This window comes from Nelumbo lutea, chromosome 1 (genome assembly GCF_056320005.1).
Source record: "Nelumbo lutea isolate HS-2025 chromosome 1, American lotus-T2T, whole genome shotgun sequence".
Classification (NCBI taxonomy): domain Eukaryota; kingdom Viridiplantae; phylum Streptophyta; class Magnoliopsida; order Proteales; family Nelumbonaceae; genus Nelumbo; species Nelumbo lutea.
Genome location: NC_142684.1, coordinates 207,377,901 through 207,405,738, shown reverse-complemented (window position 1 = coordinate 207,405,738; position 27,838 = coordinate 207,377,901). Strand labels below are relative to the sequence as shown.

General features: G+C 33.1%; 1 protein-coding gene and 1 long non-coding RNA gene across 5 annotated transcripts; both read left to right on the top strand.

Annotated features, from left to right (window-relative positions):
• Positions 1 to 8,449: 8,449 nt before the first annotated feature.
• Positions 8,450 to 19,578, top strand: LOC148880636 (SNF2 domain-containing protein CLASSY 3-like). Of its 2 annotated transcripts, XM_088962611.1 has the most exons (6): positions 8,450 to 8,619; positions 8,708 to 10,356; positions 12,933 to 13,091; positions 13,214 to 15,245; positions 15,515 to 15,625; positions 16,515 to 19,578. In XM_088962611.1, exons 2-4 carry the CDS (start codon positions 8,761 to 8,763, stop codon positions 15,146 to 15,148), a joined length of 3,690 nt encoding a protein of 1,229 aa, XP_088818737.1. In that variant the 5' UTR covers positions 8,450 to 8,619; positions 8,708 to 8,760; the 3' UTR covers positions 15,149 to 15,245; positions 15,515 to 15,625; positions 16,515 to 19,578. The 2 variants fall into 2 exon arrangements, with proteins under 2 accessions (XP_088818737.1, XP_088818736.1); XM_088962610.1 differs by lacking the exon at positions 16,515 to 19,578 and having other exon boundaries at positions 15,515 to 15,892.
• A 3,565-nt stretch (positions 19,579 to 23,143) lies between these two features.
• On the top strand, positions 23,144 to 27,362 carry LOC148880635 (uncharacterized). 3 transcript variants are annotated; one of them, XR_016104615.1, is made up of 4 exons: positions 23,144 to 23,316; positions 23,684 to 23,757; positions 25,931 to 26,022; positions 27,061 to 27,362. It is a non-coding gene; the product is annotated as an uncharacterized LOC148880635 (long non-coding RNA). The 3 variants fall into 3 exon arrangements; XR_016104616.1 differs by having other exon boundaries at positions 23,180 to 23,316; positions 23,656 to 23,757; XR_016104614.1 differs by lacking the exon at positions 23,144 to 23,316 and having other exon boundaries at positions 23,618 to 23,757.
• The last annotated feature ends 476 nt before the right edge of the window (positions 27,363 to 27,838 follow it).

Sequence of the window (27,838 nt, the reverse complement as noted above, 5' to 3'; positions counted from 1 at the left end):
TTTTTATATAACTTAAATGAAGTCTTATAATCTTTCCCTTTCCATGCTTTTAACCATTACCATTACAAACGTAATTAATTACAGTGATGCTATTGAATAAAACAAAAATAAATCATAACTTGTCATTTCTCCTTTTCCTCTTTCATATTTGATATTAAACATGTAATTATTTACAATGGTGCCACTGCTAACTATTTACAATGATGCTACCAAACTTCTACCTTTTGCATATTTGTCAAAAATTGTCTCTATCTCTCATTTTATTAACAATCGGCCATGTTGGGTTGTGTTGTGTTTCCCTCCCCTAGGATACTTTAAGGGGTCGGCCTGAGCCCACGTAGGCCTGTGTCGTGCCAAGGGTTGGACTAGTCCACATGCCAAGTCTTAGGCCAGGCCGAGCCACAAATTAGGCTAATCCATGTTTTTTAAAAATTAAAAAAAAAGAAAATGTTAACATAAATTTAAGAAATGGATAAAAAATTAAAAAATATATTTTAATTTTTTGTTTTATTGTATATAATATACAACCTGAGCCTGCATGGACCCGTGTCATGCCGCAGGTCAGGTCAGGCCATTAACCAAGATAAGGCATGTTTTTAAAAATTTTGAAATTAAAAATAATAAAAATTTTAATAGAAAAAAATAAAAATATATCTACATTTTTTATTTTATATGAATTTTGATGTTTACAATTGTTTATATATGCAATAATAAAATGAAATAATATAATAAAATTGAAATTACAATTACATATTAATATATTATATAATTGTTGTATATAATATATGGCCTGAGCATGTCTGAGCCCATGCCATGTCACGGACTGGGCTGGTCCGCGTGCCAAGTCTTATGCCAAGCCAGGCCACGAACCAAGCTAAGCTAGGTTTTTTTTTAATTTTGAAAAATAATATAATAAAAAATTAGCAAAAATAGACAAAAAATTAAAGAAGATCTTAAAATTTTGTTTTAGCCCGAGACCGCATGGGCCTATGCCGTACCACGGGCCGAGTTGGTCCATGGGCCAAGTCTTAGGCCAGGTCGAGCCACGAACCGAGCTAAGCCTATTCATGGGCTCGATAGCCATTTAGTTCAGTCCAACCCATTAACAACACTAAATTAATTAAATAAATAATTTGAGATAGCCTTTACCAATCTTGCGTTGGTAATACATAAAGTTTTATTTATTTATTTACTTATTTTACTAAATTATTTAATTAGTTAATAATTTAATAATCTAACAAATTATTATTTCTAGCAAAGTGAGACATAGAATCGTGTATATATTTATATATATTTACCCTCTCACTTTACGATTACAAATTTAATTAATTACAATGATGCAATTGAGTTAAACAAAAAATAATCTTAACTTGTGCTATCTCTTTTCCACTTTCATATTTGATACTAAACATGTAATTATGTACAATGTACAATTGCTAACTATTTATAATGGTGCCACTAAACTTCTACCTTTTTCATATTTGTTAAAATTTGTCTTTATCTCTCATTTATTTACAATTGCGCCATGTTGGGCTATGCCATGATTCCCTCCCATGGGATTCTTTAGGGGGTTAGCCCGACATACCTCTAAGCCCGAGCCCGCACAAGCCTGTGTCATGCCGTGAGCCAAGCTTTAGGCTAGGCTAGGCCACGAGCTAGGCTAATCCATGTTTATTAAAAATTTTGAAAACAATAATGAAAAAGTTAACATAAATTAAAAAAAAAAGATAAATTAAAAAAAAAAGAATCTTAAATTTTTATTTTATATGAATTTTGATGTATACAATTTTTTATATATGCAATAATAAAATGAAATAATATAATAAAATTGAAAATAAAATTATATATTATATAACTATTGTATATAATATATGTCCCAAGCCCGTGTTGTGCCTCAGGCTAAGTCTTAGGCTAGGCTGGGCCACAAGTTGGGCTAAGCCATGCTTTTTTTTTAATTTTGAAAAAAATAAAAAATTAAAATAAATAGGCAAAAAATTAAAAAAAAAATCTTAACATCTTATTTTATATGAACTTTTATGTATACAATTGAAAATTATATATATTACATAATTATTGTATATAATATACGCACCGAACCTACACAAGCCCATGCCGTGCCATGGGCTAGTTCGCAGGCTAGGTCTTAGGCCAAGCCAGGCCATGAACTGGACTAAACCATGTTTTCTAAAAAAAATTGAAAAAACTAATGAAATTTTTAACATGAATTAAAAAAACTTAAAATTTTATTTTAGCCCAAGCTCGCACGAGCCCGTGCCATGCTACAGGTTGGGCTAAGCCTGTTCATGGGTTCGATAGCCCAATAGTTCAAACCAACTCATTAGCTACACTAAATTAATTAATTAGTTAGTTTGAGATAGCCTTTACAAATCTTATGTTGCTAATACATGAGTTTTATTTATTCACCTACTTATTTTACTAAATTATTTAATTATTTAATAATTTAATAATCTAAAAAATTATTATTGCTAGCAACGTAAGACATAGAATCATGTATATATTTATTTAATTTATTTTACTAAATTTATTTATTTATAAAATTAAATTATTTATTATTTAACTAATTACAATTATTCCACTATATAAAAGAAAAATACAATGACAAATTCATATCTCCCTCTTTCAATCTATTGTCTGATGGTTGTGATTATTTATTTATTATTTTATTTTATTAAATTAAATATATTATTATCCATGAATTTTTATTTATTTTAAATAGATATTTTGTAATAAACTTTTAATTAAACAATTTTCCTTTCCTAAAATTTTTCCTATCTAGTAATTTACCTTTGACAAGCCACTTACCATCATGTTTTGCCCCTCCAACGTAGAGGCCCCTCCTCTAGTATAACCTAAAAGAAGAAGGCTATACCACCAATTAATGTGCATTTACCCAATGGAATCTTTTTTTTTATATATATAACCTAAATGAAATCTTATAATCTTATCCTTTCATGCTTTTAACCATTACCATTACAAATTTAATTAATTACAATGATGTCATTTAATAAAACAAAAAAAAGAAAAACAATCATAACTTGTCCTTTTTCCTTTTCTTCTTTCATATTTGATACTAAACATGTAATTATTTACAATGGTAATATAGTACCATTCCTAACTATTTACAATAATGCCACTAAACTTCTACCTTTTTCATATTTGTTAAAATGATGCCACTAAACTTCTACCTTGGCCCTAGTCCGTGAGCCAAGTCTTAGGTCAGGCCGGGCCATGAACTGGGCTAATCTATGTTTTTTAAAAATTTTGAAAAAAATAATGAAAAATATTATCATAAATTAAAAATGGATAAAAATTTAAAAAAATCTTAAAATTTTATTTTATATGAACTTTGATGTATACAATTGTTTATATATGCAATAATAAAATGAAATAACATAATAAAATTGAAAAAATTTATATATTATATAATTATTGTATATAATATATGGCTTAAATCCATGTAGACTCGTGTTGTGCTGTAGGCCAAGTCTTAGGCTAGGTCAGGCCACGAACCGAGCTAAATCATGCTTTTTTTTTAATTTGAAAAAAAAATAATGAAAAATTAACATAAATTAAAAAAAATCTTAAATTTTTATTTTAGCTCGATCACACGGGCCATGCCGTGTCGCGGGCCACGAACCAAGTTATGCCTATTCATGGACTCGATAGCCCAATAGTTCAACTTGACCCATTAACAACACTAAATTAATTAATTAAATAATTTAAGATAGCCTTTACCAATCTTGTGTTGATAACACAAAGTTTTATTTATTTATTTACTTATTTTTCTAAATTATTTAATTAGTTAATAATTTAATAATCTAAAAAATTATTATTTCTAGCAAAGTAAGACATAGAATCGTGTATATTTTTATATATGTTTACTCTCTCGCAAGATTGTCTATTTATCTCATTTATTTTACTAAATTTATTTATTTATAAAATTAAATTAATTATTATTTAACTATTTACAATTATTCCACTGTATAAAACAAAAAATACAATGACAAAAGTCATCTCTTCTTTCACTAAAAACTCATGAAATGCACTCAATGTTGTTTCCATGCAGATCTCTTTAAAGAACTACACAGCTTGCCTATCTACCTAGCTCGACACCTAAACAACCTCCTAGCTCTGCTTAGATAGCTCGACATCCATGCTGCATGCCTTCCAGCCAAAATCCTCCAGCTTGGCATCCGAGTTACCAGCAAATAGGGAGCTGCCCAAAAACCCATCATCAAGTATATAAATAAATATTTTGAAAAGTAATTTGAAAACAAAAGCATTTTCTTCCCTCCTGATGGTGGGTAAGCAATAAACCATTTAGGGTCAAATAGGTTAATAAATAATACCATAATTAAATAATAAAAAATTGAAATATATAAAATATATATTAGAAAAAAATAAAAATAATTGGGTATATTTCTAATATTGTATATTCAGTATAATGAACAAAAATAAGTATGAAATATAAGTAGTTTGATTAATGATGAAAATGAAATACCAAATTTAAAATCAACTTAGAAATGAAATGATTCCATAGTCAAATAATAAAATTTTAAAAAATAGAAAATACAAAAAATCACAAAAAAAAAAAAATTGGGCACATATCTAATGTTATGTATTTATAAAAAATAAAAGTATTAGGTACAACTCTAATACTATAAATTCATTATATTGAACAAAAATAAGAATTATACATAAGAAATAATTTTATCAACGATGAAAATGTATTACAAATTTTAATGTCAATTTAAAAATCAAACTATTTTCCTTTTTGGGTGGTGGGTTAGTGGTTTAGGGGATTAATCGATGATATGATAGTTAAACAATAAATCTTTAAAAAACTAAAAAGTACAAGTAATCAAAAAAATATAAAAAGTATATATTAATTATGTCAAGCAAAAATTAGGTGTAACAAGTAAAAATTATTTATAAAATATAGATGAACTATATAATTTAAAACTGACTTAAAAGTAAAGCTATTTTCTCATCTAAATGAATGGGTCAATGATCTAACTTTTCAAAGAAAATCATGATGTCATAATTGAATAATAAATATTCAAAAAAAGATAGAACATAGAAAAATAAAAAAGTATAAAAATTTGTCAAAAACATTTGGGAACATTTCTAATGTTATATATTCATCATATTAAATAAAAATAATTGTTAAAGTAAAAATTACTTTTATTTATGACAAAAATGGAATACAAAATTTAATAACAACAACAACAACAACAACAACAACAACAACGATAATAATAATAATAATAATAATAATAATAATAATAATAATAATAATAATAATAATAATAATAATAATAATAATAATAATAATAATAATAATTTTTCATGTCATTTAAAATTTACATGTGAAATGTGCATGCACATTTACTACAAGCATTTAAGTTTTATTTTTAATCAAATTGTTACTTTTGTTAATTTCCAATTTCTATGTTATCTATGATATATCTAAAATTCAAGTAATTAATAAAAAAAATTACGTGCAACGCACGTGCTTAATTACTAGTTACTAAAGTATGGTAACCCGACTTGCAACTTTACATATATGGTAATTTATTTTTAAATTAAAGTACTAAAAACATAAGAATAAGTCACAATACAAATACTATTAGACCTTGATTTTCTCAACCATTACTCTTTATAGTAAAATCATTCTTAAATGGCTCTCCCTCTTTTTCCGTGATAGACATTATTTGTAACATCTCCCCTTCTCCATCAAATCATTCATTTCCTCTTAAACATCTTTGAATCCCTCTTGACCCACTAATAAAGTAGGGGTATATATTAAATGGTAAGGACAAAGCTAAGACCAATGTCAGTTTTTTTTTTTTCAAAAACAAAACAAAACCAAACCAGTTTTCTTTGTCCAACCCCCATGCATTGCATGAGTTTTTAGTTGTTAGTTTATTTTTAGCCTAAAAAACTGATGTTAAAGTTTAAGTTTATCAACCCAAACCTAACCAATTTTCTCTATCCAACCCCCATGCATTGCATGAGTTTTTAATTGTTAGTTTATTATGTGTACTCAAAGCACAATGCATTGCATGAGCTTTTAGTTGTTAGTTTATTCTACGTACTTAGAGCACAATGCGTTGCATGAGTTTTTAGTTGTTAGTTTATTCTGTGTACTAGAAACTCATGTAATGCATTGCATTGTGCTTTAAGTACACAGAATAAACTAAACAACTAAAAACTCATGCAATGCATTACATGAGTTTCTAGTACACAGAATAAACTAACAACTAAAAACTCATGCAATGCACTCTGATGTTGTTTCCTTGCTGGTCTCTTTAAAGAACTACACAACTTGCCTATCTACCTAGCTCGGCACCTGAACAATCTCCTAGCTCTGCTTAGATAGCTCGACATCCATGCCGCCTGCCTTCCAACGAAAATCCTCCAGCTTGGCATCCGAGTTACCAGCAAATAGGGAGCTACCAAAAAACCCATCATCAAGTATATAAATAAATATTTCAAAAAGTAATTTGAAAACAAAAGCATTTTCTTCCCTCCTGATGGTGGGTAAGCAATAAACCATTTAGGGTCAAATAGGTTAATAAATAATACCATAATTAAATAATAAAAAATTAAAATATATAAAATATATAATACAAAAAAATAAAAAGAATTGGGTATATTTCTAATATTGTATATTCATTATACTAAAAAAAAGTATGAAATATAAGTAGTTTTATTAATGATAAAAATGGAATACCAAATTTAAAATCAACTTAAAAATGAAATGATTCCATAGTCAAATAATAAAATTTTTAAAAATAGAAAATACAAAAAATCACAAAAATAAAAAATTGGGCACATATCTATGTTATTTATTTATAAAAAATAAAAGTATTAGGTACAACTCTAATACTATAAATTCATTATACTGAACAAAAATAAGAATTATACATAAGAAATAATTTTATCAACGATGAAAATGTATTACAAAATTTAATGTCAACTTAAAAATCAAACTATTTTCCTTTTTGGGTGGTGGGTTAGTGGTTTAGGGGATTAACCGATGATATGATAGTTAAACAATAAATCTTTAAAAAATTAAAAAGTACAAGTAATCAAAAGAATATAAAAAATATATATTAATTATGTTAAACAAAAATTAGGTGTAACAAGTAAAAATTATTTACAAAATATAGGTGAACTCTATAATTTAAAACTGATTTAAAAGTAAAGCTATTTTCTCATCTAAATGAATGGGTTAATGATCTAACTTTTCAAAGAAACTCATGATATCATAATTGAATAATAAATATTTTAAAAAAGATAGAACATAGAAAAATGAAAAAGTATAGAAATTTGTCAAAAACATTTGGGAACATTTCTAATGTTATATATTCATCATATTAAATAAAAATAATTGTTAAAGTAAAAATTACTTTTATTTATGACAAAAATGGAATACAAAATTTAATAATAAGAACAACAACAACAACAACAACAATAATAATAATAATTTTTCATGTAATTTAAAATTTACATGTGAAATGTGCATGCACATTTACTACAATCATTTAAGTTTATTTTTAATCAAATTGTTATTTTTGTTAATTTCCAATTTCTATCTTATCTATGATATATCTAAAATTCAAGTAATTAATAAGAAAAAAAAATTTACGTACAACGCACGTGCTTAATTACTAGTTACTAAAGTATGGTAACCCGATTTACAACTTCTGAGTGCATTGCATGAGTTTTTAGTTGTTAGTTTATTCTGTGTACTTAAAGCACAATGCATTGCATGGGTTTTTAATTGTTAGTTTATTTTTTGTAGTTAAAACACAGCTTTCCACTTCAGCTCATTTGTCTTTTCTCTTCACAGAGTTTCTCAATTCGGGCTCACAGCTTGAAGCGGAATTGGAATCCGAATAATATATTCATTTCACTTGTTTGGTTCAGATTGGAATTAGAATCAAAATTCAGAATTGGCTGGAATGGGAGAGGGGGACGGAAAATGTCATTTCACTAGAAATGGGAATGAAATTCCAATACTGTCCAACCAAACAGTTAAAATTGTAGTTTACTATTACGATTTCAATTCCAAACCCCTATCATTGCAAACCAAACGGACCTTTAGAATGTATGCATATATTTTTGAATTTTTGAAATAATAAAAGCAACAAATTAAATTCCCCTTTGAATAATAAACTGAATAACAATGTAGTCTGTCCGGAGTTTCACCTCTGAAGTCTGATCCAAAATCCATATAAGTAACGGCTAAGATTTTCTAATTTTCTCATTTAAGTTGGGAGGTGGGACCTAGCAAGTACCAACCAATACCATCAAGGCAACCCGCCGTTCTTTTTCTTTTGTTACTACGGGGAAGGGGAGGGGGAGGGGTAATTTGGAATTTTACAGAATCACAAAGTAATAATCGCTGATCGGTGACGGCGCTGGCGTATGCGAGCGAATTGCGATTCGTTTCCCATACTTGCATTTAATTCTTCGCGCCCTTTTCGTTCTTTCCCATAAAAGGTTATTTCCTATTTCTTTTACAACTACTGCACTGCTGCTCCCGGCGAAGCGGGGAAAAAGAGAAAATTAGCTCTGGCCGGAACACAGGTCGATTTCTCTGATCTCTCTTTCTTAATTTGTCTTCTTCGTTCATTGTTATAGATAATTGATTTTCTTGGGCTTTGATTTTGTATAGGTGCTTTGCTCTCAATTTGCAAGAAAAGACGAAGAACATCTTTTGTTTCAGAGATGATTAACGGTTCCGGCATTGCGAGGAGAACTCGGTCCCAAGAAGCCCTCTACTTCAAACGTGTATATGAGAGTATGCATGGTGTTACAGACGATAATGTGAGGGTGGGAGAATGCAGTGGTAGCAAGAGGACGCGATCTGCCGGAGGAAGAGGGAGAGCTCGGGCTGGGGCTCCTGTGAAATTACAGTCTGGTAGAAGGAATGAGGGCAGTCGCTCTTCAAAAATTGACATTCCTGAAGTTATTCCTATTGAGGAGGAGGAGGAGGAGAAGGAGGGGGAAGTAGAAAGAGAAACAGATGAAAGTGGAGGTGAAGAAGCACCATCCGAATCTTCTTCCGAGGGTTCTGGGTTGAACAGGAGACCGGAATCAGAGCCAAAGGGTGTTGTTATAATCGATGTAGATGAAAGTCAAGAAGAGTATGAAGATGAAGGAAGTAGTGACGGGGAGTTTATTAATACCTCGGTTGGTTCCGAGAGTACCGAAAAAGTGGGACCAGAGAAAAGCAAGAATTTACAATACCTGGAAGAAGAAGATGGTGATAATGTCAGAACGCCTTGTAGAAGAAAGGGCGAGCATCAATTGAATTTCAATCACAAAGAGAAAAATTGTATAGCAAGGAGAACTCGCTCAAATGTTCGATGCTGTAAAAAGCCTCAGAATATTCGTACTAGTACTTATTTAGATTCAGAGGATTCTGAGTCATCTACCGATGATGACAATGATGATACTGAAGATAAGGACTATGAAATGGATGGGTCGCACAATTCATGTAGTGTAGAAGAATCAAATTCGGATGAAGTAGAGTCAAGTTCCGATGAAGGAAATGAAGGCGAAGAAGAGACGTCAACTTCTGTTGAAGGGGATGGAGAAAGCAGTGATGTAGAAGTTGTAAAGACGGGGAATTCTGATAGGAAGGGGAATGATGGGAGTGTTGGCAATCAATTAAGGAGAAATAGATTTTCTGGCATGGATACCGCACTTCCTTCCTGTAGTGCTAAGAGAGTGAGTTCTCTACTTCCTTCTAATAGTGGTAAACCAAACTCCAGAAGAAAAGTTGATTATGATGCTTTTGTAGCAAAACAAACCCCATTACGATTTGGTTTAGGATCTGAGAAGGAGATGGAGCTTGGTACTGCTAGTCACCCAATTTGTTTGGAAAAGGAGGAAATTGATTTTTTATCTAATCACAGTGAGAGTGACGATGAAGATAATGATGAAAAAGTTGGTGGAATTGATGAAAACAATGACAACTATGAGACTGGGGAAGGTGACACAAAAGAGATAGGGGGAGAAAAGGAAGATGAAATAGGGAATCCCACGAAGAGAAAGCGTGTCCATGCACCACAAGCTGATCAACTTTTCATGGCTATGGTAAACTCCATTTGGGAGAAGGAAGATCTCATTGAGAAGTTGATTCCTAAAAGAGATATAGCTATGCCTGTGGTTGAGCCAGAGCTATCATTGAAGTTCTCATTTGGAATTGAGAAGCCTAAGCCAGTGGAGAAATCAGACTTTGAGAAAGAATTAGATCAGCTGTGGACTGAGTTTGATTTTGCTCTCAAATCCGATGAAATTGGTTCCTTTTCTTCTGTGGTAAGTTTTTCATTAAAGAGAGGATATTTATTTTGCCTAGATCATTACTAAAGAGTCATCTATTTATGATTTCTATATTTGTTGCATTATGGGCTTTATTTTGGGGGTGGGGGGTAAAAGTATGGACTATTAATAAATCATTTTAGGCAATTGTGAATGTTTATGAAAACATGTAACACGATTACTCTATCCAGGTTCAGAGTCTTCAGACGTCATCATATGGACAGTAAAGCATCAGAGGGCCTACCCATCTAATCAAATTCATTACTGTGTATGAACCACAATAATGCAAAATAAATAAATAAGCATGTTTATCTCTCTTGTATAGAACTTCGCATAAAACTTGATGCTTCCCATTATAGAATTTTTCATATCTTACTTCAAAATCTAATTCAGAGAAACCATGAAGGATATACAATTAATTTTAAGCATCCATACTTTCCACCTATATGTCACTCACTCCCATTTCATATCCATTCTCCATGTTTCCACAAAATTAGCCATTTGACACATGTTTGCAATTTTGGAGGGTCATCTTGAACTGTTAAGTATTTTATCTTGAAAACCTTTTATGTAATCTTGAAGATATAAAGTAAGATCATAATCTTGTCATATCTTAGTGCCCAATCCATGTACCTGGAGCACCACTCCTTCCATGAGAGTCCAGACTGCAGATTGGCAACTTTAGAGTTCTGGGAGAATGGCTCTCATTCTCTTACCATGATAGATAGAAACATCAACTCTGTGCACATGGAGTTAACAGGCTGATATGGCATATCATGATTGGCCTAATATCTTCTAGTTATTGCGAAGCATTTGGAGCTGCTGGGTCATATAAAGAAAGTAAAGAAATGGACTTGCTTAGTTTTCAGTATTCTTTCATATGAAAATAAGGAAATTACTTTCTTCTTGATTAAACAGTGCCTTGTTAAATAAAGTAGTTACTTTGAAATAAAGAAATCAGTTTTTTGAACAAAAAATGTTTTTGTTAAATATAAATACCCATATTACATATTCAAATTAATTATTTTTTTCTAAACAAAAGAGGAACACACCTATTTAAAATTATAAATCACCTATTATTACTATTTTTTATCAATAAGACTACTAAAATTTAATTGGCACAAAAATACATATTACTTGCTTGTATAAAAAGGCCATTACCCAATATTGGTCACAGTTATCTGGGGTCTTGGGAGGGGTGGACTGGAATGTACTATAGTACAAGGCACAAAAGTTGTCAAAGGTTAGGCCCAATTGGCTTTGGAAATTCTTTGAAGGCTGAGCTGATGGCTTATTACGAGGCCTCAAATTAGCTAAGCAATTGGGATTTATAATGATTGAGGTGGAAGGAGACTCACAAGTACTCATATCTTGGGCTAAATCCATTATTCCTCGGTCCCTAAAGTATATTCTAAGGGAAGTGGAAACGATTGCAGAAGAAATAGTGGCTGAAATTAAATGGATTAGAAGGAGTGCAAATGGTTTAGCTGACACCTTAGCTAAGCAAGGGGCTATGAAGCAAGGACTGTTTCGGGCATCCTTGTAATTTGGAATAACAAAGTAGGCTAAAAAAGTTGTACTTATCTTTTCTTATTTTCAATTTTTTTAATAAAATCAAATTTCTACTGATAAAAAAAGGTTAGGCCCATATCCAGTCCACCCCTCCCAAGACTTCTGATGTTTTATGTTTCTCATAACCTTAAAACAAGACATAAGTGAGAAAAATAGAAAGTAAATTGGATATGGAAAAGATAGTTGAAAAGGAAGAGGGGCTATTTTTTCTAGCAGGGGAAGAATTTGCATGAAAGATTTTAAGGAGCTGGAAAAAGTATGTTTTTGGGTGTGGATGGTCCAAATGTAGTTGGTTGATGTTTGGGTCATGACTGGGGCTTGGGGTATGGAGGAAGATTTATTGCGTATTATGTGATGTTTTAGGACTTTGGCAGCAAGGTTCTTTACTGGTTTAGGGCCTGGGAGGGGGATAAGTTTGTATTCTAAGGGTTATAGGAGGATGCTGGTGAGTGGGATTTGAGTTTTTTCTTTTTTCATGTGGGTGATCCTTATCACCTTTTTTGTAATCTTTTCTTATTTCTTAATAAAATTTTCCTTTTATATTTATTACTAAAAAAGAGATAAGTAATATATGTGAATATGTGATAAGATGTATTAATATAACATAACAATAAGATGCACATTTATGGGACAGTCACCTTGTAACTTTTGTCACCTAGATGTTTTCTTTATTACTTAGTGGATACCTTTCTAATAAAGCTCATGGTTTTCAGTCTATGACTAGACAAAGCAAACTTTATGATTGGACCCTATTCTTGTATAGATAACATGTAAAATAACCAAAACAGCCTTGCTGCCCAAATACAAAAATATATAAAAGTTCAAAATGAAAAATCCTATATTTTGTTCTTTGGCTTTGCAACCACTTCATGTATAGATGGATATGATTGCATTTCTATAGAGAGTGCAATCTTAATGTTTAACCTGTTCCTTTGTTTCAAAGTTTATGCATGCATATCATATAATAAATTGTAATTTAGAGGCTGGATGATGGTTTGCAGGTAGAAAATGAGTACTCTAATGTACCAGAGAGTGAAATGAATCAAGACACTCTTTGTCGTCTAGGGAAGCATGAGCTTATCCTTGATGAGAGGATTGGGATCAGATGCAAATTTTGCTCTTTCATAAAGCTGGAGATCAAATATGTATTACCACCTTTGGTAAGTCATTTTAGTTTATGTGGTCATTCTAATAACAATTAATGTTTCATTTAATTGCGCTTATATTAATTGAACCACTAGTTTTCCTTTTTCCTTTCTTTATTGGGTTTTGCATGTTATAGGGTACAAATCCAGTAGAAAGATCTGGCAAGAGAACTACTTCTGCTGAGGATGACGCCTCTTTGTTGGATGGGCTTCACTTTGAAGATGCAAGTGTTGATTTATGTGGTTCTTCAGTTCGTACTAAAGGTACGGTATGGGACATCATTCCTGGTGTCAGAGAGACCATGTATCCACACCAGCAGGAAGGTTTTGAGTTTATGTGGAAAAACTTAGCTGGAGATGTTGACCTTGAAAATCTGAACAAGTCTACAGGTTCTGATGGTGTGGGTGGATGTGTCATTTCACATGCACCTGGTACAGGGAAGACCTTGTTGACAATAATTTTTCTCCAAACATACATGAGGCAATATCCTAGTTGCAGGCCACTCATTATTGCTCCTCGCAGCATGCTACTTACTTGGGAAGAAGAATTCAAAAAATGGAAGGTTGACATTCCATTTCATAATTTAAACAAATTAGAGTTTTCTGGCAAGGAAAAATTGGCAGCTCTTTCCCTGATGAAGATATCTGCACATCGAAATAAGAACTTCACTCGTATGATTAAGTTGTTTTCATGGAATTCGGAGACAAGCATCCTTGGCATTAGCTATCCTTTGTTTGAGAAGCTTGCTGGGGAAAGATTTGTACTTGATAAGGAAGGTGAGCAAATAAGGAAGATCCTCCTTCAAAAGCCTGGTCTATTGGTCCTTGATGAAGGGCACACTCCTCGTAATGAGCGCAGTCAAATTTGGAAAGCTTTGTCAAAAATTGAAACAGAGAAGCGCATCATCCTCTCTGGGACTCCTTTCCAAAACAACTTTAACGAGCTTTACAATACACTATGCCTAGTAAGACCAACATTTGCAGAGAAGATCCAATCTCAACCAAGGAAAATCTACCAAGGAAAATTTGTGGCAGAAAAGAAAGAAGCTAAAGGGAAATGGACTTCTCTAACCAGTTCTATTGGAAAACATGATGATAGATTGGAGGAACTTCGGGCTATGATTGATCCATTTGTTCATGTTCATAAGGGGAACATTCTTAAAGAAAACCTTCCGGGATTGAGGGATTGTGTCATTGTGTTGCATCCACCTCCTTTGCAAAAGAGACTTCTTCAGTCCATTCAAGGGATCCAGAATCCACTTGAATTAGAGTATACGGTATCTTTGCTTTCTGTTCATCCTTCCTTGTTAATAAGCATGAAGGGTTCGTTCCCTAGAAAAGAAGAGTGCAACATTGAAGAATCAATTAATGAAGACATGCTAGAAAGGATCAAGTTGGACCCCAATGAAGGAGTAAAAATAAGGTTTCTCATGGAACTCATTCGGCTTAGTGAAGCAATGAATGAGAAGGTTTTGGTATTCAGTCAATTTATTGAACCTTTTTCTTTTATAAAGGAACAACTTAGATCTTTCTTTGGCTGGACTGAAGGAAAGGAGGTTTTGCAAATGGATGGGAAACTTGATGTAAAGATTCGACAGTCCTCAATCAATCTTTTCAATGATCCAACTAGTGAGGTTAGAATATTACTTGCATCAATGAAAGCTTGTTCTGAGGGAATAAATTTGGTTGGAGCTTCACGGGTTGTTCTACTTGATGTTGTTTGGAATCCATCAGTAGAAAGACAAGCTATAAGCCGAGCTTATAGATTGGGGCAAAAAAAGGTTGTGTATACTTACCATCTTATTACATCTGGAACGAAGGAGGGAGAGAAATATTGCAGACAGGCTGAAAAGGACCGGTTGTCAGAGTTGGTTTTCTCATCTAGGCACATGGATGGTGATAAACTAAACGCTTCACCAACAGTCTTGAAAGATGAGATGGAAGATAAAATCTTGGAAGAGATGGTTCGGCACAACAAACTAAAGGGCATGTTTGAAAAGATCATATATCAACCAAAAGATTCAAATTTATTTGGAGACTTTTGGCTCAACAACTCTCAGACAAGCACCTAACAGAGAATCTGTTAATGTGGTGGTAAACAATGTCCTTGCTGGTTGGCATTTGAATGCAACTGTCTTTACTCAACAAGGCCCTAGTGGCTACATAATGGCAAGTCTTTCAACTAACTGTTTCTGTTTAACTAGTGAATACTAAATAATCTTGATCCTGTTCTTACATGGTATAGTTTGTCTACCTAGGAGATATATACTAATTGCATCTATACTTATACACTTGCTTAGGCTCTGGTGCTTTAGGGGCTGTTTGATAACAGGATGAACAAACTATACCAGTCTTAAATTTGCCTTCAATTTTTTTTGGAGTTCAAGTTCTTTTCATATATGATTCCTTATTCTATTTTCCTTTTATTTATGTTTCAGGTCCTGTTGCTAAAATTCGATCGCCGAAAAAGGTGTATTGCAAAATTCCTTTATAGGCACAAGTTAGAAGTGATTCTGAAAATCAGATATCCCCTCTTGCACTGGTAGCAGGTAGTCATTCTTTTGTGGCTAAGCTTGTAAAGTTCTATAGAACTGTCACGTTTTGACAGTATACATTTCAGCTTCTTTATTGTTTATTAATTTCAAAATTTCTCTTTTCATTTCAGTTGTAAAGATTCCCATGCTTGTATAAAAGCAGAATCTGTATCTCTTCTAGTCATTTTATTTCATTAATAATTTTTTGGAGTTACCAGTATTGTAGAAATTTGCTGTATAGATGAAAAGCTGAAAATATACATTTGGAGTATAGTTCATGCTGAAGATCCCTAAGACCAAGAAATTGCAGAACCCTCTGATACATGCGTTTTCTCTTCAGCAACAACAATAATGCCATCAAGGCAGTAAAAGTTATATCAAGTATAATCATCTATTTGGAATCCTTTGTAGGACACCAATATGATCGTCCCATAATGCACTCTGGATGTGCTGGTCTATTGACTGGATCCAGTTCTGGATCTCCAATGAGAAGATGACAGGTATTGGGTGTGTGTGAGGAGGACATTTGAGACTAAAAAAGTTGAAAAAAAATTTTGAATTTTAAGAAAACCCAAACCCTAAAAGTAATTGACAACAATTGTCTTTCCTTTCCCTTCCTTGCTGCTGGCCCTCTATTTGAATCACATACCCAGCAGAAGGTTTCCTAATAATCTGAAGTCTGAACAGGTATACAGCTTTCTCTCTCTCTCTCTCTGCTGCATCATATTATGTTTTTGTTCTAATATTTCAGGTATTTAGCAAAGCTCATGGTTCTCTGCAAGAACCCCTGATTTCAGATTAAAGTGCATTATTTTTTTCTGCATATTTTTACTCTTTGAAGTATTTTATATATTTGCATATTTTCTTTCTTTTTCTTTTTTAAATATCTCTTGTTCTGTTTCAGGTATTTATCCACCTTAGTATGCAACAATAGGCATTTTCCCGACTGTGTGGTAGCCCAGTGCACAAGGCTCCTGCCAATGAGGGCTCTAGTGAGGGACAAAAAACTTCCTGGCGAAGCAAATAAAGATTGAAACATGGGCATAATTTTGATGTGACCATCTTTTTGTAAACCAAAGATGGAAAACCTATTTATTTTTCATCTTCTCTCTTTTTTGGTCCTCTTCTTCCTTGTTAAGTTTATTAATATTGCTAGGAATTCCCCTATAATTACTCATTTACTTTGAAATGATGTTTTTTTATTTAATATAAGATTCTAGAGGAGGCTAGCGAATTGTTGAGTATTTTGGGAAACTTTCAAGAAATTTATAGGCAGGTTATAAATTTTAAGAAATCAGGAATTTATTGGAAAGGGGGTTGATCATAAATGTGGTAAGATGCTAAGGAGACAATTGGGCATTGGTAATCTGAATAATTCAAAAAATACTTAGGAATTCTTCTTATTTTGGGCAAAGAGAAAACTGAATCTGTTATTCTTGTTATAGAAAAAATTAATAAAAAAATTGAAACTGGAAAAGAAATGTGTTGTCTCAAGAAGGGAGGGTTACTTTTAGTTCTTCAAACCCTACAAATTATTATTCAATTTCATAATCTTCTCTAAAGCTCAATGATGAGAACACACAAACAGGCAATCAGAACCTGATGCCATTTTGAATGTCTGCAAATTTCCATGGTTCAGGGTCTTTTCCCATTGCTTGTAGGAAGGGGTTGGGAGATTTTTTGGATCTGCATTTTTCGTTTGTATTCCCATGGCCGGGATAGGATTTTTTGAATTTTTTGAAGTGGGTTCTCTGTAATTACCTGGGATGGGTTTTTCATAAGTTTTTGTGTTTGGTTATAGGGTTGGCTTTGTCGAAAGGTTTTTTGTTGTTAGGGTGGGTCTTTGCTGGGTGATTTCTTATTACCCTGTTGTATCCTTTGATTCCTTTCTCTCCTTTTCCTTAATAAAGTTTATTTTTATTTATCTTCAAAAAAAATCTTCTCTAAAAGAGATGGATAAAATTCAAACAAATTTTTAGTGGAATAAAGATAAAAAGGACTATGGGTCCTTTGTTGGTGTTCATGGGATCAACTTTGTAAGAAGAAGAAAAATGTTAATAAGGCTTTACTATTCAAACTGCGATAGAAATCCATTAACTTTAGGGATGCTCTTTTGGTTAGACTTTTGAAATCTAAGTATTCGTCTAATAATGATTGGTGTCCTAGAAAGGTTAAAGCTCACGACTCGCCGATTTGGAAATGTATAGCTAAAAGTCCAGTGGAGATGAAGGTAATATGGGAGAATGAGAGTTTTTAATCAGCCTTGTTGGGGAAGTGGGTATTGGGGTTTGGGTGGGAGAGGGAGGCATTGTGGAGGAGGGTAATTGTGAGCAAATATGGGGTGGTGAATTTTGAATGGGACCCGAGGGATGTATCTTCTTCTTATGGGGTGAACGTTTGGAAGGGTATAATGAATTCCAAGCTTCAGTAAAAGCTTGTGTTTCATGGAAGGTGGGAGATGGTCCTACAATTTGATTTTGGGAGGATGAGTGGTTAAATGTAGGGAAGCTTTGTTGTGGTCTGTCCTAGATTATATAGGCTGAGCAGAAAAAAATATCACCATTGATAATTTTTTTGAATGGAGGCAGGGTGAGGTTTGCTGGTGCCCACTTTTAGAAGACCTCTCCTGGATAGAGAGGTGGAAGAGTGTATAGTGCTGCTGGTCAGACTTCAAGAGACAGCAATTCAGCCCGTTCTGATGAGAGATGGTGGAAGGAGAGCAAAAATGGCAGATTTTCAGTTAAATCATTCTACAAAGCCTTGGTGGGGAATCAGCTGGAAAGTGATCACATTGGAGGCATGTGGGGTAACCCAATTCCCCCCAGAATTGAAGCTTTTGCATGGCTGGTGGAAATGAACAGCATCCTTACTCAAGATCTTTTGAAAAAAACGGTTCCTTGGCTAAGAGATACATCCTCTGTGAAATGGATTCAGAAGATGCGATGCATTTGATAGTCGACTGTGTTTATGTGAGCTATATATGGTTATTCTACTTTTGCCTCTTCAACATGGGCGGATGCCGGATGGGATACCCAGTCACATAAGGAGATCTTTGAAAAGTGGCCAGGAATCATTAGGAGGAAAAGCTAAAATTATGTGGAGTTGTGTTCCATTTGCAGTCTGCTGGGTGGTGTGGAAAGAAAGAAATAGAAGAATCTTTTCCAACAAAGCAAGAGGAGAAGGAACGGCTTTGTGCTGTTATTAGTTCAAGACTGGTGGAGTGTATGTTATCTCTCCTAGAATTCAAAGACTTGAGGAGAGAAAATTTTGGTTCTGATTTCTGGATTTCTTTGAGTCTTTGTTAAATGATGCAAGAGTATATGTTAGTCTGTTATTTTGTTCTTCTTTATGTCTTATTTCCTTTTAGCTGTATTTTGGGTGATGACTTGTCACCTGCTGCATTGTACCTTCTTCTCATCTAATGAATTTTCTTTCTTATTTATCTTCAAAAAAAAAAAAAAGAAAGGAAAAGATTCAAATTCAAGTATGTAGAAATTCTTATCTACCTTTTGGACTAATGCATGGATATTGGGCAAAAATGGTTTTTAAAGTTCAACGGGTCCTGCGGTTTTAAGACTAATCTAAAAGTGTGAGATTTAATGGATAGTGAAGGTGGTAGGTGCCTAGGTGGAATTTTGGGATGTTCAGAGAAATATTTCTTGAAGAGACTGTAAATGATATTGCTCAGACATGTATTTTTGCAAAATTCAATATGGTTTGATTGAATAAAAAATGTGTTATTTCTGTCAAAGATTTCTGCAATATTTTGCAGGTTAGAAGTACTTCTCTGAATCCTATGGTGTCTAGGTTAATAAATAAGGTATGGAAGCTTAAAAACCCTCTGAGGTTTATGCCAAGGTTTTGTGTTTGTTAAATGTGATTTATTTAAATGGGTGTAATTCAGATAGTATGGAGGAAACTTTATATCATCTTTTTGTAGAGTGTCCTTTTATGAGGGCTATTTTGTTTACCTGTCCTTTAGGTCAGGGTAAGTAGCACTTTAGATAGCCATGCTATTATTTATACTTTGTGGAATATATTAGATTCTCTTCATAAAAACGTGTAGAGAATGCATGTCTTGTCTTGGATAGCTATATGGTTATTCAGAAATGATAGGATTTTCAAATCAAAATAATGTTCTGTTAATAAGATATGTTTTCAGGTAAGAGGAGATTTAGTTTTTATTGTGGTGAAAATTTTAGTAACATAGACAAAAGGAGTTTCAGTTTCAGGTATTTAAATGGGTTGGTCTCTTGGTTGATTTGGTCAAGTTAAATTGTGATAGTGGAGTTAAAAATGATGGGCCTTCTACTATTGGTTGTGCTGCAAGAGCTAATGAAGGTATTTTTCCTGGTGCTGCAGTTGTAATAATTCAGAAGTCCCTACATGTACTGCAATTGGAACTCTTAGGTGCTATTCATGAGATTGTAATTATATTTAGGATGATATTAGGACCTAAAGTACTTTTTTTTATTCTTTGAAGTTTAGTTTGTAAATAGGAGTGGTAATAGAGCTGCACATACTGCAGCACAAAATATGAAAATTTTCAATGGGATGATGTACTGGTGGAATAAGCCTCCTGTGTGGTTGGAGAATAAACTGAACTCTGTTTCCTATTGTATCAAAAAAAAGAAGAATGTACTTAAGTCCAGTCTTTGTTGTTTTAAACTTTTAATTACCAAAAATAAAAAACCGCCCCTTAACAGAGGCATTAGATACCCACACGCTTGCCTACAGATGTACTCTAGACATCTATCGTCTTCTCACTAGGGATCAGGCAGTAAATAAGTAACCAACAGATCCTGAATGGAAGTGTCTTGCTTTGAGTGGCGAGAAAGCAGTCAAAGCAGGATTTGATGAGGCCAGGGATGGAGATGGAATGAGAGGCCAGACAGAGTTGTAGCCAATACCCATTACGAAGAATAAGACATGAAAAAGAAATAAGTGAGGAACTTTCTGCAAATAGTAATTCACTAGCATAACTCAAATAATAAAAAAATAAATAAACGAATGGAAGAAGGTTTCTTAATTCTTAGTCCTATGTCACCTACCAATTTTCGACTTTCCCAATATTTTATTATAGAAAGTCAACATTATAAAAATATGAGTGATTAGATTGAGTGTTGAAATGGTGGTGTCCCCGTTGGAGATTTGGATTGATTAGCACAAGTGCCAAATCTAGCATGCAATTTTTGTAGTATTACAGATATCATTGATGTGGAAGGCACACGATATTCAACATTTAAAGATTCTTCTTGTCTTTTGCCTCAATTTTATAGCTTTAATGTCAATTGTTTGTGGGAGGTTTGGTGGTTAGGTGGGTATTACCATGTACTTTCCTTGTGGGATTCGTCTTTTCTAAATCACGAATAAGACATTATTTCTTCCTGCTTTTAGTCTCTCACCATCATTCATCAATCACCTAGAAATGATAAAAAAAAAAAAAAAAAAAAAAATTCAACTATGTAGTTGCTAATAACCAAAAGCTACAATTAGTTATTGAAGAATCTGTGATTAGCTTGGGTTGTGATGGGTGGAATTGGCTCAAATAGGGGAAATATTTGGGTCGCATCTTGAAGCTTGAATTCTGATGAATTCTAATATTTCTGCAGTCAAATAGGATGTCATTGTGATAAAAGATTGTTTTTATGTTTGGACAATTTATCTTTGAAGTCCAATTACTCTTTTGTTTGAGTTGTTATTTTGTTGATGGGTGTGGACATGATAGTTTCATCTATTCAAGCACGGATACAAGGAGTATTCTTCTTATTATGAAAGTTTTAAAATGCTAGAAAGAGTAAGGTTGTTTTTGTTTGCGGTGCAAATCTGATTTAGATACAAATTTTGCACCCAGTCTAGAAATCCATTTATTTGTAATTATTATTTGGACTCCTACCTAATACAAAATTTATGCCTTTTTCATCTCATTTATATTCATTCACAATGCAAATTTTACGTCCCAAAAAACTGCAAATTTTATATCCCAAAAACTGATGTAAAAGACCGAGTAGAAAAATTTTATATTAAGTGGGTGTACCACAACATGGTTGACTTTCAGAGGCGAAGATAAATTTAAAATGTTTTTTTTTTTTTTTTCTTTGAGTTGAAAAGATAAATTTAATTAGTTCGACATAAGAAACAGTATTTCATAAGTCACCTTTGTCTTAACTCTTAAGTTGAACCGTCTATTTATCAAACAGAAATGGTCAAACCTAACACAAGAGACAAATATATGATAGTTTGCTAATCCAACTAACTCCAACCACATTCATTAAGACCAATAATATGTAAAACCAAACTTTTCTATGAACATAAATGGAGAAACTGGTACTTTCAACCCCTTGGGTCGGTCCACCTCAGCCTCAGCCAACCCAATGCAGCTTTGGTTTCATTTGGGGGGCGAGATGTTTAAGAAACGAGTCTGGATCTGATCCTTATTCTTCACACTAATCTCACAGCATATTCCAGTTACATGTCGGGAAAATCTCCCATCTCCGGTTCTTTGTTATTTTTTATGGAAGATGTTTTTAATACACAGTGAGATGTAGTTGTGAGGCCGGCTTGAAAAGCGTTTTATAAAGAGCAGATCCCAATTTTTAAGGTTAGGATCAAAGCCTCGTGCAAACAAACCCAACTGAACTTGGCTGGGGTTTTAAGTCTTGACTTGGGCATTGTGAATAATACACATGGGTGGAAGGTGCTGTGCGGAGAGAAAAGTGCCAAGCAACTGGTTGGTGAGGTTTCCTGAGATTATAGCGGAGATTTGAGATCGAATCCTGCCTGCACCTGAGTTGGGAATGAGCTAGTGTAGGCCTTTCAAAAAGAATAAAAAAAAAAAATTATTCATTCATCTAGAGCTAAAACAATAAAAGGAAAACTTGGTATATGGGCCAGCTAGGGTTCATGGTCCCACCATGGAAGCTAGTTGGGTCAATATGCCAGCTTTAAAATGGCCACAAGTGTTCAGTTTTTCATTTGTACTCTTGGATAGAAAGTAAAAGCTGCAAATGCCAGAAAGCTTCGAATTAACATGATTAATTATCCGTTTGGCTTCTAGCTTTGCAAGATGGTCCCCACATAGAAAGTCCTGCAGCTATGTTTGGTGAAAAACCCTGAAAGTCCCAATTTTCTTTCATTCAGTAAAAAATCAACTTTCTGTTGAAGCTAATTTTAGTAGATTTTCAAAGCACGCGTGTAAAAACAGCTCAATCAAAACCGAAACCTCCCAAACAGGCCCTAAAAATCTTCTAGAGTTCTTCACCGCGTGTTATTTTATATGTACTATTTTGGTGTTTTTGTGTTTAATCGCCCAATTTTGTTTTATACATGTAAAACAAAGTCTTTGTCCACAACACGATATGTATCCGAGTGAAAGTTACGTGTAAAACAGAGCAAGTCCGAGTGTGTCCATGTGGCGTTTCATGCAAACAGAGTATATAGAGCATCTCTTTGCATGAAAGTTACTTGTCCGAGTGACACGACACGTGTCCATGTGGCGTTTCTCCTCGCTCTCTGTCTTCCCGCTACCTACCTCTCTTTCTCTCTCTCTCTCTTCTTTCTCTTTCTCTTGTAGCGTTTCTTTCTCTCTTTCTCCTCTCTCTCGTCTGTCTTCTCTCACCGTGGATTCTTGGGAGGGGAGCTAAATATTGGGCTTCAGATATGTGGCAATTCCGTTAGACGGCTTGGGGTTTTCCGTGTTGGAGAAAGTCTGCTTATTTAAGATTCATTTTATATAATTTATTGCCTTTTTTTTATCGCTCTATTTAGGATTTTTGATTAATCTAGGAATTGAATCTTTTGGTTTTCAGTATATTGGTTGGGGCATTACTGATTTACTTTTGAATAATGTGCATGCTAAATTAATCATCATTCCAGTATTTGTGAAACATTCTGCTTTTCACCCATGGCAGCATTATGTTCAGAGACATGGTCTCCTTTTGATGATTCAGTAATTGTATTTTATCATTGGTATTTAGTTGTCTTGAAGTTGTTACAGTCACGGAATAGGAGAGGATAATTAATGGTGAATTTAACCTTCTTTTTAGATTACACCAGTCTTGAAAATGATTGCAGAATACAAGGACCTGTAGATGAGGCAGAACATGACAATCAGAAGAATACGGTGAGACATCATTGACACTGACAGGGTAATTTCAAGTTTGGATAATCTCATCTATTTGTTTATGTTTTAGCATCTTCAATTGCATCCAAATGGCATCATGCAACATTTCATTTTAATTGTACTTCATTTCATGTTGGCATCGCTTTAATTCCAGTGTTTGGTTCCTGAGAACACTTGTTATTTGCATTTTTTCTGTAAAATTTGTTTGTTTGTTTATGGATGTGCAAGATATGTTATATTGAAGTTCTTAGGAAAACTATAGATCTGTTTAGGGAATCCATTAATTTTCCCCAGCAGAGATTAATACATTGGCTCTAGAAAACTTTTGGGAACTTTCAATTACTTTGTTAGCACTGCTTGTGTTATGGTTGGTTGGTGGTTCTTAATACTTGAAGGGCACATATTATTTACTCTCTGTAGTTATGAGATGTTAGTTGCCAACATTTAAAGATAATAATCTCAAGAAGGAATCAAACCTGTCATGGGTATTAATGGCCCCAGGAAAGTTCTACACATTATTTAGAAATATAAGTTTTCCATGCCGCCAACCTTCCTTCCCACTGCCACTAGATTTGAATCACTAGTTTGGGCATTAAATTTTAGAATTTTGAGAAAATACTTGAAAATAAAAAATAAAGAATTATACTCAAACGATGAAGAGATTTCACCTAACCGGTACATCCATATCAAAAAAGAACATACATCATAAGACAATTGTAGTTCTAGAGGGGTTATTAATTATTACAATTGATACTTATAAAAGAAAAATTAGCTATTGCTGTTGATTATTTCATATTTTCTGAAGTTATGGAAAGAAAAGAAAAACAGGGAAGGGGTGACTTTTTATATTCATGGTTTCTTGAAAAAGTAGTAGAAACTGTAGTTGTGAATACAAGATCTGGGCAAAGAGGTTTCAAAAAAAAAAAAACACAATTTGGGGTGTAGGGTGGAGAAATATCCAATTAGATTTTTGGGACCTTGGGTGCAAATCCACAATTTTTGCCTTATTGATATCAAGTAATTGGAAAATGCCAGAAATGGTTAGCAATGTGGAAGAGGAAGTACATCTTTAAACAATAAATGAGGAAGACTTATGCTCGGGCAAATCTCCTTGTTTTCTATCTTTTAGTGTTCCAGAATCCTAATAAGTTGAGGGACCTTAATAGGATTGGATATCTATGTGCGAGGAGCAATCAAACCTTTGGACATCCATCATCTGCAAGAAATTTAGGATGAACACAAATGGGTGGGACAATAACATCAACTCACACCATTTTTGCAACTATAGTTTGAGATCCTCTTTCCCATGCATATTTCAATTTACCTTGCATAAGGATGCTATAATTTTTGGCTTCATATTTCATGATGACAATGGTTTGGACTGACATTTACAATTAAACATCTTCCTACGAATTCCAAGATAGAGGAATTTGCCTCTCTTATCAACAGTCCTAGGGATGCTTTTATTCTCCATCTACCCTTGATACTAGAAATTGGTTGCCCCAAACCCAATCATTATGTCTCTTACCACTAAATATTTTCCCCATAGGCCCGGACTTTGATTTTTAACCCTGATTAGCATGTATTGCTTGGAAAAAAAACTGCCTTTCTTTTGTTCTACCTAGAGTATGCTTCTCTTTATGGTTGGCAACCCTAGGAAAGATTAGCACTTTTGATTCAGTCCTAAAAGATAAGGATGCCCATCCTATGGTCAATTTGGGAAGAGAGAAAATAGGTTCTACCTAGGGCAAGAAAAATCCAAGGAAGCACTTGTGGAGGTTGTCACGATCAATTACAAGCAATTTCTTAGAATTTTGTACGATCTATTGGTGTAATTGAATCATTTTGATCTTTGATCTCTCAATGGAAGTTTTTACTTTGAAACCTGTGATTAAGCAGTGCTTTCAATGATCAAATTTTATTGCCTTCTTTTCTTTTCTTTTTTCTTTTTTCTTTTTTTTTTTTTTTTGTGAAAATGTGAACTCCGACAATGAGAATGATAGATCTCATGACTATTAAGTAGGTAATTGTCATTTGTCAATGTCACCAATATTCTTGAGATTACTTTTGTTTCTTTTTTCTTTTTTACCGGTGCTACAAGTGTTTCGAATTTAAAGTTAAGCAGAACATTCATGAGTAATTCTTTTCCTATGAATTAGGTAGGAATTTTAAATGTTTGATCTGCAATGCATGGGCAGTTGGGCTTCTAGTATGAATCAACATGGTTAATACCGCTCGGGAGAAATTGGCCTGCAAGTGTGCAACAGATTAAAAAAGCTCAACCATGTTGGTAAGCTTTACTTTGTTTATGTTTGTTCTAGCTCTCCCCTCCTCTTCATTTTCCCCCTTGATTGCCATTACTAGCTATCTGAGGTGTCTATATCAGGGTGCTGTTTTGCTTTCACTTTTATTTTTATTTTTGGGTTGATTATAATTCACTGCATTCTATATAAGTGCTATCCAGTATCAGGATTGATGTAGAAAGCTTATTTATTTATTTTTAACAAACTACACATCTTTTTAGATTGGATGAATGAAACATGCTAGGTTGATTTTGGCCGATGCTTTTTCACTGACGAGGAACCACCACCAAGGCAAAAGATATTTCTTAGTTTCGCTGATCATAAGAGATATCTCTTAGTTTCATTGATCAGAAGAGATATCTCTTAGTCTCCAATTAAGTTTACCCTAATTTCTACTCCTTTATTATTTAATTCATATTGCATATATTCTGCTTTTGTTCTGGTTATTTAAAAGCCCTTTGTCTCTAAGGAATTTATCCATAATCATATATAATTTTATGTTGTGAATTATCTGTAACTATTATTTGTGAAAATTATTAAATTAACAAAAATTTGTCATAATTATTTCAATTTGCCACACTTATCATTCATTTATTGCAATGATAAAAAAAATTGATAAATAAAAATAATAAGAGTAATTTTTAAAATATTTTTTGTTTCTTTTGTAATTTGATAATTATGGAAATTCCAGTATTATAGTAATTCTGTTATTCACGAATTATTTTAAAATTTTCAAAATTCTGTAAAATTTACAACAACAATTATCATTATACTATTTGTAATAACTAACAGCAAATTATTTTTAGTTATGGGTGAATTATTAGAAACTATTGAAATTGTAAGAATTATTTGTTTCAAAATTAGTTTTTTCCAATTTCATATAAGTTAATCTCATTAGAAAATATAAATAATAATATAAAAATGTGGATTCCTTCACCGAAAATGTGCAGTATTTAGATACCCTAGACATTGGGGCTGTCTTTTAATCACCTTGGCCTTTTAATCTAATTCTGATATGGTTCCAGGCATTGATCTGCTCGGTTGTGCTGTTGATCGTTGTAGCTGTTCTTGTTTTTTAACTAATGGTGCTTCAGTTTCACCAATGCTTCTCACCTTTGTATTATCCCAGTTCCAAAAGAAGGCCCCTTCATTTGAACTTAGAACTTTAACCAAGAAGATGATAGAGTAATGAAAAGCTGAAGTTTGGTGTTTTCCTCTATTGCATGCTGCTGGATCAATTTAAGTAGAGATGCATGCAGGGAATCATTGTTAACAAAATAAATTGAATATGAATTTTAATTTATTTTAAGTAACTTTTTTTCTAAAATACTTTCACTAAAAAATAACTTCCCAACTTCCTTTTTTTCTATACAATAATTTCATTTCTCCAAGAGCCCCTCGGCTAGTCAATACGAATTCCGAATGCACACCCAAACACAAATCGGAAGCGTACGCGTGTTGATAATGTGAGACATTGACATGACTAATGGGGGAAGAGAAAGAAAAAGACATCAACTCAAGAGATGATTTCAACCGTTTGATTTCTGTTGACAGTGGAAAACTCTCTATAAAAGTTACGATATACGGACCAGATGGTAAAGATGATTTAACCATGCTGATCTCATCAATTGAACTTCAATATATTAATTGCTTATTCATGCCAAGCCGGTTGGAGGGATTGTCTGCATCTTTCACAGCTGCAATGGATACCTCTTGATGTGGCTGTTAATCACAATAAAAAAAAAACACTTTTTTTTTCTCATAAAAAGTAGCTTTTTAAAGTTCCTTTCTTCTCCTTGTAGA

Coding starts and splice junctions, on each gene's coding strand:
- LOC148880636 (XM_088962611.1), top strand. CDS start 8,761: ATGATTAACGGTTCCGGCATTGCGAGGAGAACTCGGTCCCAAGAAGCC. Junction 10,357..12,932: donor TTGGTTCCTTTTCTTCTGTG/GTAAGTTTTTCA, acceptor GATGGTTTGCAG/GTAGAAAATGAGTACTCTAA. Junction 13,092..13,213: donor AATATGTATTACCACCTTTG/GTAAGTCATTTT, acceptor TGCATGTTATAG/GGTACAAATCCAGTAGAAAG.